This window comes from Ascaphus truei, chromosome 3 (assembly GCF_040206685.1).
Source record: "Ascaphus truei isolate aAscTru1 chromosome 3, aAscTru1.hap1, whole genome shotgun sequence".
In the NCBI taxonomy this organism is placed as follows: domain Eukaryota; kingdom Metazoa; phylum Chordata; class Amphibia; order Anura; family Ascaphidae; genus Ascaphus; species Ascaphus truei.
The window spans coordinates 377,967,374-377,978,749 of NC_134485.1; the positions used below are offsets into that span (position 1 = coordinate 377,967,374).

General features: G+C 41.6%; 1 protein-coding gene across 3 annotated transcripts in view; it reads left to right on the forward strand.

Moving 5' to 3' along the window:
• The window catches only part of XPO4 (exportin 4), a 74,400-nt gene extending 64,019 nt beyond the window's left edge, over window positions 1–10,381 (forward strand). For all 3 annotated transcript variants that reach the window (XM_075592282.1, XM_075592283.1, XM_075592281.1), the window contains 7 exons: window positions 126–419; window positions 1,676–1,856; window positions 3,158–3,276; window positions 4,680–4,810; window positions 7,072–7,189; window positions 7,276–7,368; window positions 8,134–10,381. In XM_075592282.1, the coding sequence (XP_075448397.1) occupies window positions 126–419; window positions 1,676–1,856; window positions 3,158–3,276; window positions 4,680–4,810; window positions 7,072–7,189; window positions 7,276–7,368; window positions 8,134–8,331 (1,134 nt within the window). In that variant the 3' untranslated portion in view covers window positions 8,332–10,381. The remainder of the gene's footprint in view (window positions 1–125; window positions 420–1,675; window positions 1,857–3,157; window positions 3,277–4,679; window positions 4,811–7,071; window positions 7,190–7,275; window positions 7,369–8,133) is intronic.
• The last annotated feature ends 995 nt before the right edge of the window (window positions 10,382–11,376 follow it).

Consider the following 11,376-nt stretch of genomic DNA (forward strand, 5'->3'; position numbering starts at 1 on the left):
GGTCCATTGGAATGCAACACTGTCTGCAAAAGGATCTTGTTTCCTTCAGGGCCATTACAGGAAATACACATAGCTAAGATGTGATGTGAGGACTTCTGCTGTATGTCATGTTGTATTTTCAACAGGTTCTGCAACCCCTTCAGCAGAGATTCTTGAACGTAATCAATCAAGAGAACTTCCAGCAGATCTGCCAAGAGGAGGAGGTGAAGCAGGAAATCACGGCCACGCTGGAAGCCCTGTGTGGCATTGCAGAGGCCACTCAGATAGACAACGTGGCAATCTTATTCAATTTCCTAATGGACTTTCTCACGAACTGCATTGGATTAATGGAAGTCTACAAAAACACTCCCGAGACTGTGAACCTCATCATAGAAGTTTTTGTAGAAGTTGCACATAAACAAATATGTTACCTTGGAGAGGTGAGCACTGATTTCGATTTTAATAATTTGCTGCAGCGCAATATTGAATGCGTGAAGGGTCTCTGAAAAGGTTACACTTGTGGTGGTGTAATCTCTTTTTCACAGAGCTGAGCTGGAGCTGGTCCTGTCCTTCCATTAGTAACCTATGATTCAGCTGATATTTAATTATGATGTCCCAGCACTTTTGTAAACAAGATATGCAGCATTACGTAATCATTGGCAGTCATATTTGATTGTCTGTCTGAATATGCTGGATTATTGTAGTTAAATATTTGTTGAACCAGAGGATCGTGTTGGTGAGACGGTTATCCTGCTGCTGGACAGCCACCGGTTGATAGAAGTGGAAATATTTATTTTAGCTTTTTGAGCTATTGCGTTGAATTGATTCATGCCAGTGACAATGCTATGGGAAGTGGCAAGGAAAAGTGTAATTTCTCAGTTTTTACGTAGCTTAGAACCTAGTCTAGTGAGCAGTGCCCCCATAATTGTCCGTCCTCCTTATCCTCTATACCTACCAGGGTAGCCAACCCTTTTTTTTCCTGTCGATCAATTCCCCCCACACTCCTCTCTCGCTCAATTCCCCCCTCCTCCTCTCTTGCTCAATTCCCTCCCCCCCACTCCTCCCCTCTCTCGCTCATTTCCTCATCTCATCCTCCTCTCTCACTTCATTTTTCCCCACTCCTCTCTCGCTCAATTCCCCCACTCCTCCTCCTCCTGCGCTCTCGCACAATTCCTCCTGTGCTCTCGCACAATTCCTCCTGCGCTCTCGCACTACTACTCCTCTTGCTCAATTCCCCCTTCCGCCTCCTTTTGCTAAATTCCCCCCTACCCCGCTCTCTCAATTCCCCCCCACTCCTCCCCTCTCTCACTTAATTTTCCGCACTCCTATCTCGCTCAATTCCTCCCACTCCTCTCTCGCTCAATTCCCCTACTTCTCCTCCGCCTGCGCTCTCGCTCAATTCCCCCACTCCTCCTCTTGTGCTCTCGCTCAATTCCCCCACTCCTCCTCTTGTGCTCTCGCTCAATTCCCCCACTCCTCCTCTTGTGCTCTCGCTCAATTCCCCCACTCCTCCTCCTGTGCTCTAGCTCAATTCCCCCCCACTACTACTCCTCCTCTCGCTCAATTCTACAACACTACAGCTGTAGTTTCTCGCTCCTTTGTCACAGGTGTTTCCAGCTGGCTACTTTGGCAGTGTAAAAGTTTATACTTTGGAGTATTAGGTATACAGTCAATTACTTTTTCGATTCCTTTTCAGTCGAAAGCTATGAACCTGTATGAGGCGTGCCTGACATTGCTGCAGGTATATTCCAAGAACAACCTAGGAAGGAAGCGCATTGATGTCACTGCTGAGGAGGATCAGTACCAGGACCTTCTGCTCATCATGGAACTTCTTACTAACCTCCTATCCAAAGAGTTCATTGACTTCAGTGACACAGGTATAGTCATGATATGGGGTTGAGCAGACTACCAGGCATCGCCTATCACCAGACCGAAAGTAATAGTTAAATAAAGAAGCATTTATTCGGCTGAAGCCAACAGTAAAACCACACAATACAGAACACGGTAATAGCTTACCAAACGGGGAATCGTAGTCGCTCACTAGGTAGAGGGTGCTGCCGAAGCTAGCTTACCCTCATTGTATCAACCTTGATCCTTCCATATTGCAATAACCAGAAGTGACCGCCCTAGGATCCACACTTCTCACACCAGGTAGTCTGTAGACACAGAGTTTGATTGGCATCAGCTCGTATAGGACCTCGGCCTCCATCTGAAATCATGGAGAACCGGATGCTGACTAACTAGCAGAGACCTGTTCTTCGCTGCGCCAATCAAGAGGGCTCGTTTGGGACGGACCAATCAGGGCTTGGGAAGGGTACAATGCTGGAGGATGGCCCCTGGGGGCGGGGCCTTGGAGAGGGAAACATGAACCGACCAATAGGGAACAAGCCTAACGGGGCTAGAACCCAAGCAGAGACAATGCTGCGGCTCTGGAGTGTGTATTCTCCCAGCCATCAGGTGTTTCCCACTGCCCATTTTCTTACAGAACTACCCCTGGCCCTACACAGATCAGCCTGTTGACTGTGTGTCTGCCACTTAGCCATTGTTACTAGCCCAGGCACACGATGTGTCACACAGTTAACATCGAAACACAACAGTTAATGCTGTGGCTTTAGGAGCCATTTTGTCTCCCTTATATTGCACAGTAAACCAAGGGCTGGGTAGCCATCTTGACGGGCAAGGGCAGCAAAGTGGGCTTGAGCTTTATTATAGCATGCCATGCTGCCCCGTCCATCACAGGTATAACTTGGATCAAACTGCTTAACCCCTCCAGGGCTAGTAAAACATGTATTTAATTATTAATTGTAGTGAACTGTAACAACCATTTTTACTGCTAGAGTGGAGGTGCTATTACTCATGTGCATGATATTTCCCAATTGTCTCAATCCGTGATGGTGCCACACCAATGAGATCTATAATGTTGCACACGCACAGGAGATGTTTATGAAAAGCAATAATATATTTTCACCATTGTTAACACATTTCAGAGTGCTTGTTTTCTTTGTAGACTGTTTTGTATGCCTCTGGCATAGTGGAAAAAGTTCCTTTATTGACATATTAATGACGACTTGACAGCCCCAAGTAGTTAATTTAAATGTTTACATTAGCGGTTAATAGAACCCATTTGAAAGTCCTTTAGTTTCAGGTGTATTGAGGTTGTACTGTTTGTATATTCTAGATGAAGTGTTCAGAGCACATGAGCAAGGACAAGCTGCCAACAGACCGGTATCCGCTGCAGACGTTGTTTTGTATGGAGTAAATATTGTGTTACCATTGATGTCACAAGATCTACTGAAGGTAGGTATTAAAGCAGGGGCAAAAAAAATGGTGACACCGCTCAACAGGTAACAGAGTATACGCCATGTAAATCAAATTGGGTATGTAATGTGATGGTGCCCTGTTGCCACAAATATGGCAGTGGGGAGCTACCTATGTACTAGAAAGAATAATGATCGGTATCATAGGTGTAATAAAGCAGGAGAACATGGTGACTTTTTTAGTTATTTCTTTTTCTATGTTTGAAGCAGGGGGTCTCTGCAGCTGAACCAAGCTGATTTCAGCTCCTGCTTCTCGAAATACTTCAAAAGGGGGTGCCGGCCACAGCTCTGGCTGGACTAGTTGGGGCTAACATAACAGCGGCTTAAATGTTCCACGCCCTACGGGCCAGTAGGAAACTGTAACGTCATCCACTGTGGTTTCCTATTGGCCCACGACGCGGGACTTTTAAACCACGCAGCGATACCGGCACCCCCTTTCGAGGCAATTATCTTGGGATACAGGGGTCCACAGAGCTTAAATTCAGCTGGTTCAACTCTGTGGTTCCCTGCTTCAAACCTATGCTAAAATAAAACATCATGCTGCTTTAAAGCCATAATTCAGGAGGCCCTTGCTATTGCATCTATTGTGTTTTATGTGAAGTAAATTACATAGCAAAGTTAATGTGTGCAATTTAACCCTTATATGAAAGGAAAAAACCTGGGCATTGCGGAATTCTGCATAGAAAATGTATTAGCCAACTATTGGCTAATACATTTTCTATGCAGAAATCCGCAGTGCCCAGGTTTTTTCCTTTCATAAATGATATTGGGAATACCTAGCAGAGATTCCTGAGCCAGGAGCACCGATATTTATATAATTTTTTCCCCTTGGGGTGTGCAGCATTACCCTTCAAACCGGGCAATTTAACCTTAACATTTTTTATTTTATTTTTGTTAATCAGCAAACCTACTACTGTAATGCGGTTTGCGGCAATTTAAACCTATAACTTGAAAAGGGTCCATTTAACTTCCCATGTGTGGTACTCCTTTTTGTTTTTACTTTTTCAACCTATTGAGGAGCTGTGACGCTTAGATGGAGTCTAGCCATCAAACCCTCTGGTCTTGCCAGATCTGTTTCCTGCCTTATTTGACCAGTTTAGCCTTTAGCCAAAGAACATACGTGTGTAAGGAAGACGTAAGCAAAGTAGTCATGTGGTCATCTAGTCTTCTTTTCTTGGATACTTTTCTAAAAAGTTACTTTTCATTCGTATGTTTAAATGTTTATTGCATTTTGAAGCTGGTACAGTTTATGCCGGCAGCATTGATCAAAATATTATTTGACAAAATGTACCACTCGGTACTTAAATCTTCTGTTTACTACGTGACTTTTCCTAAGTAATGCAGCTGTTTCCTGTAATGGTTATTATTCTTTTTGTTTTTCAGTTTCCCTCCCTGTGTAATCAGTATTACAAGCTCATCACTTTTATATGCGAGATCTTTCCTGAGAAGATTCCTCAGCTTCCTGAGGACTTGTTTAAGAGTCTCATGTACTCCCTCGAGTTAGGGATGACGTCGTATCCTTTGCTTCAATTGAATGTTCTCTTTTTTCCTTTGGGGAAACAGGGGAGGTTTGAGGGAACATACGTTGTAGATGTGCATATCAAGAAATATATATGTATTCCGTTTCGCATTCCAATGAGGCAAAGAAATGTGAACTGTTCAATGTGCAGCTTAAAGGAGCAGCTCCTGCTGGGACCAAAATGATCCTAACACAGTGGCAAGCTTAATAGTGCTATACAAGAAAAATATTGTGTGAGCAGACACCATACTCTGCACTGCACATAGAAGTTTGGAGGCACAATAAGTCTCCTGCCCCATAAAGCTTGCAATCCTAATTGTCACCTTAGTGCCTGAGGCACTGGGGAAGATACAGAGTTGCCCAAAGTCACAAGGAGCGTACACCTTGATATAAGCTGGGTGCTACAAAGTCAGTGTCAGCCTCTCCTTCAGACCTTGCACGTTTCTGTTTGACATTAATAAAAAGAACATTTAAACATTTCTATGGTAAAGGAATGCTTTCACATTCTTCAATATATTTTGGTGATACGGCTGTCATTCCTCAAATTTTCCAGGCACATTGTTTTTGTTTTGTTCTTAATAAAGAATTGATGCCTTCATTGGTCAGAAAAATAATTAGCTGGTAAGCAATAAACTCAGGACATGGAGAGGAGGAACACATATCTTTCACACAATATTGAGGAGTAAAAATACTACTTTCTGGGGTGATTGAATCTTTCTAAAAATAAATTCAAAAATAAGCCAAAAGTCACAAAAGTAATAAAGGCAAGGAAGTTACCCCCAATGAGTGAATACGCCATTAAAGCATTGACTAAACAGCAGGCTTAGCACAAAACCGCCCGATGGGTGAGAAACGCGTAGGAGGTCTGTTTGACGTATTGTCGTCGTCGTCATTTTAAAAAACTGTAATATTTTTACTGACCCTGGTTATTTTACGTTTTAAGTTTTCTCTGACACGCTCTTCCAGGGGGAAACATCTACTATACTTATCCTCTTAGCACAAAACAACGATGGCAGTTTTGGCAAAGGTTTGTACGTGAGCATCAAAGCTTTCTTAGGCCCAGGCCATGGTTAGTGCTTGCTTGCTTAAGCGTGCTCTCGCTTGCTGATGATTGCCACTGAGCCCCTACAGCCGCAATTAAAGCGACTTTAGTAGGGGCTCGCGCATGCTTTCCGTTGCTTGCTGAGGCACGCTTGAACAGAGCCGACAGTGAAATTTTAAATTCACGCGCTGACTCCGCTCACGTGACGCCTCAGCATCCAATGAAAGGACGAGCAGGGAAATGTGAACAGGGTCCTTATTGTCTGGCGCCAGCGGAGTGAGTGAGTGAGTGAGTGTGTGTGTGTGTGTGTGTGTGTGTGTGTGTACCAGTGTGTATGTGTCTGTGTGGTGTTTGTGTGTGCGTGCGTGCGTGTGCGCGAATATATTTATCAAAGTTGCACAACGTTAATAAATAATTTATTCTCACGTCTTTTTTTTTTAATTTTTAAAATATTATATAATATACACACACACACACACACACACACACACACACACACACGTTCCCCAGTGACACACAAACACACAGACCACTTCAAAGTGACACACACACAGTGATACCCGCCTCCCAAACGCGCTTGCTGTCTCCTCTGCCAGGACAGCAAAAAGCTCCTGGTAGAGCGAGCGGCAGCAAGCAAGAGCGAGCAGCAGCACCTAAGCGCTTACTATGTCCGAGGCCTTATCAAGTTAAGAAATTCTGCATCAGTTTACGTGCGATAATTTATAGGGGCCCACTTTCATGTTAAGAAAAAAATGAGGGCTAGTGACTGTCTTCATGTAGGTACTGCGTGTTTTAAAAGCGCATTCTCACATGTATTGCAGTTGTGATAAAACACTGTTTTAATAGTTATTTCTTAAGTAAAGGTATCCTATACTGTAGATTTGCTTATTTATGCCCGAAATCCTAATTGCAAAAAGCAATTTGCAGGTGTGCAGAAAGCAACTTTTTTAGGGCTGTTCCCTGATGGAGAAAATGAAACCGTAATTCCCAAGTTGCAGTGAATCATTAAGTAGTTTTAAGAATATCCCACTGGTCGCTATTTTTTTAAGTTCTCAAAAAGACGTGTTATATGAATAATTCTTTAACATTCAAAAAAAGGAACTTTTTCATAGGGAAGTGTTGTGTGTAAATCCTTATGACTTTCCCTGTCACGTGCACCGTTTCACGTTAAAAGTGCCAAAGAAGGAATATTTCTTTAACTTTATGTAAATAAGTATGAGCTCGGAGATTTCTCAGCTTTGTCTTGAAGCATTAACACCACTGGCTGAGCAATGTGTGAAAGCACAGGAGACTGATTCCCCCCTGCTTGCAGCAACGCGGCACTTTCTCAAGGTAGGAATGCTATTTCCTTCATTTGATTTCAAAATAATTTTAGCCGACCTTGGTAGCTATACTTACACCGTGTCATATCATTTCAGCTGGTCTTCGATATGCTTGTTTTGCAAAAACACAATACTGAGATGACCACAGCTGCCGGCGAAGCGTTTTACACGTTGGTGTGTCTAAATCAGGTACATAATGTGCATCATTTCTGTTCATGCATCCAACCTATGGAGAAGCTATGGATAAATAGGGGCAGTGCTCCAGTTCAGTTTGTTAGTGAGCGTGCTGTGCATAGCCTGCGGGTGATGGAAAATGAGCGCACAAGCCGTGTGCTCAGCTTCTAAATCTGTCTACTAAACCCAGCTATAAATATTTTTCTATATTTGCTTCAAAGCATTTAGCCCAATAACCTGGTGACCTTTTATCTCGTCCAGATCTTTAAAGGCCTAAGATGGCAAGGGATAGCATTGCAGTCTACTGCAACTTCTTCTCATGGTGTAAATGTCAAGAAACTTCATTACTTTGTATAGTCCTTACTTTTGGTGACATAAGTGATTGCATCCTCGTGCGTGTGACTAACATGACTGGTATAACCGCTCCAGTATAGCAAATATCATTTACAGGCAAACGTCCATGAAAAAGTGATGTTCTACCACAATAGCTTTTGATGACGTAACATGCAATAGTGCTTCTTTATTTATACAGGGTTTTATAGTACAGCGTAGATTCAGTGTATGCTCCCTCTATTCTGCATATTTTGTTGGCATGCCTTTAACTTAGAAATATATTGGATATTACTTGTTTTTGCATGTGCTCTCACAGACCCAAGTTGTCTTACAGTTGAGCACAAAGTCGACAATATATATTGGTAGTAGTCCTGTTCCTATATTAAAGGCGTTTTGCCTGCAGCACTTAATTTTCTCATTGCACAACTTTCCTCGTCTCCTCTGTAGGCCGAGTATGCCGAATTGGTGGAAACCTTATTATCAAGCCAGCAAGATCCTCTCATCTACCAGCGATTAGCCGACGCCTTCAACAAACTGACAGCAAGCAGCACTCCTCCCACGCTTGACCGAAAGCAGAAAATGTCCTTCCTGAAGAGCTTAGAGGAGTTCATAGCCAACGTTGGCGGCCTCCTCTGTGTAAAATAAGCAGCAAAGCTCGAAATGTAGACCCTCTCTGCAAAATGCACTGAAAAATGCTGGCATCTGACTGAATCCCCCCTATCTGCACCCAGGTCTCTTATAAGCATCTCTGGGTGTTTTTTTTAAGGGCCTGACTATTTAAGTTAACGGGTGGGTTTCAAGAGATGATCAGCCTATTTGACTAAATGTGCAGCACAATTTTTGTGCTATAAAGGATGGATGGTTAATTGTATTTTTTTAACAAATTTCCATATGCCTGCAAACAGATTCTAGGCACGGTGACCGCTCGTTGCAGTGCCTTCCCCCTTGGTCAGAAGCATACATGGCCAGATGAATGATTTTATAGAATGTTTTTCCATATTGTTTCTGAAAAACATATTAGACTGAATATGCTATAGATACCAATCTGTAAAGGTGATTTAGAAACGGTGAGCTTTATTTTTTTCCCTTTACTCCACTTCTGATTCAATGGAAACACCAAATGGCATTTTTTTTTTTTTTTAACTATGGGGTCATTTTTGTGTACATGAACCAAGTGTTGCATGTTTTATGTCACTTTGTTTTCTACTTTCTGTCCGGCCAGAAGTTCAGAAGAAAAGAAAAAAAGATGTATATTTTCGTTTCTTAGAACGAATCTTAGGAATTGTCACCATTTCATTGCCTTAAAAAAAAAAAATAATAATAATTTCTATATGTATATATAATATGTATGTTTTTCGTAAGCTTTCCAAAGCAAGTTTTAATGGTCTACAAGAGGTTTTTGGATTCCTGCCTTGAACTGTCGTGTCGAAATTACAGCGTAAAACACTGTTTTCTGGGGCCATCTCAGATACAAGGACCTTGTGAGTGTACTTTGGATTTCTGTTTGCACACCCGGACCCAGCTTCTTTTTTTCAACTCTCCGTTGGACTGTTAAGTTTCAGCAATACAGATTGAAAAGGTGTGAGCGGTGGGATTTATACACACTATTTTTTAAGTTGGGGCATTAGGTGATAAGAATTATGCTAAATGTGCTGTCAAATGTTTGCCATGTGTTTTTTTTTTTTTATTTTAATGTTTTTGTGTTTTTTTTTAAATTTGTATAAAATGTACAGTATAAACATCTGAACTGCTGTTTCATCACGTTTGTATCAACATGGACATTTCCACTTGAAAGCTCAACAGAAAAAAAGAATTCCAGGGACTAAAAATGCCTATTATATTACACTCAGACCAGGCTTGTTTTGTGACTGGTTAATGCTTACTGGGAGTTATTCTTCAAGTATGTGTGACTTCTAATATTCACTCTTTAGCTTCTTTTCAGATCCCCTCCAGCAGAAAAGTGGATACTTCAGAAAATAGATTGATTTTTCTTTTTTGTTTTTATATTATTATTATTTCCGTTTTTGTTACAATCTGTATATTCCTTGAGGTTTTTATGAATCTTTGTGGCTTTGATCAGGTAACGTTTGGCTTCTGCTGACCACAAGTTCTGATGTGTGTGTGCTTGGTGACTCTTCACAGCGCCACCAGGATAGGATGAAAAGACCGCAAAAGAGAATCTGCCGTTACTGAGTGGGTTTGGCTCTTTCTTCCTTTTCCCAGTCTTGGCCTTTTGCATGAAGATGAAGTTTTACAGAAATCTCTGTAAAGTGGAAGACATTGAGGCGAGGGGCACACTGTTCCTCAATTACTTTATTATATGTTGGATGTTTTAGAGATTTGGAACATTCCTGGGAAACCCGTGTGATGTGTGACTGCACTGTTGTGCTTTTATTTTTTTACCCTTGATTGAAGCATTATAGAAACTCGAATACTTGTATTCCCTTTACAAAAAAAATGCTGCTTGTACCAAATAGGGGCGGTTGTGAACTTTTTTTTTTCTCTCACTAATATTAGCCAGGAACAATGGCCTCAAGATGCAAAAAAAATGATACTTTCCCAAGTGGCGCCAAAGAAAATAAAATGAAGATGGGCTTGTGCTTTTACAGGAGCGGCTGAAGTATTTCATGGTTACTTTTGATGCACTTTGGCATCTGTGATAAATCAAGTGTCATAAATTATGTTCTACCTGAAAGATGACTCCCTTTAGATTCCTTTGCAGAAATTACAAATATCTAAATGGTTTGATTCAAGTTTTATTGTTTAGCTTGTATGTGTGTCTACAGTATATACAGGCATACCCCGCATTAACGTACGCAATGGGACCAGAGAATGTATGTAAAGCAAAAATGTACTTAAAGTGAAGCACTACCTTTTCCCACTTATCGATGCATGTACTGTACTGCAATAGTCCTATACGTGCATAACTGATGTAAATAACACATTTGTAACAGGCTCTATAGTCTCCCCGCTTGCGCACAGCTTAGGTACAGGTAGGGAGCTGGTATTGCTGTTCAGGACGTGCTGACAGGCGCATGCGTGAGCTGCCGTTTGCCTATTGGACGATATGTACTTACTCGCGAGTGTACTTAAAGTAAGTGTCCTTAAAGCGGGGTATGCCTGTACTGTAGATGTATAGGTGTATATATAACATTTTGAGGTGCGGACAAGGTTTGTTCTTGTATCACTGGAATGAGGTTAGCAGTCAGCCATTTAACGCATGTACCATTTTTAACAATCACATACTTGTTCTGCAGTATGTAATTAATACATACGGTTTTTACATCCTAAATCTAACACAGGAAATGCTTCTGCTGCAATCTTAGAACCATGATGCCGGTATTCTGAAATTCAATATTTGTTCAAGACAGAAACTGGTTGAAAATGTTATTTTCAAGAATGGGGCCAGTGAAGGCAATATGGGAAATGGTGTTTAGACCAACTGACAGTTAACGAATAGATGAGGGGTTCTGCCACATTACATATTTAATCATATTGCTGGCTCCTCTAATGACCCATAGCACACAGAACATATTGATGTGCTTGTTTTTTTTTATAGAGCAATGGAGATATTTGACCCCCAAGGAGTAATCTTTTCTGTTTTCTTTCAAAGCACATTTACTACTTTGAAAGTGGTTCACGATTAGTGCAACTTTCCAATCATTTCAGAACTGTGTGCGACATGAGCTT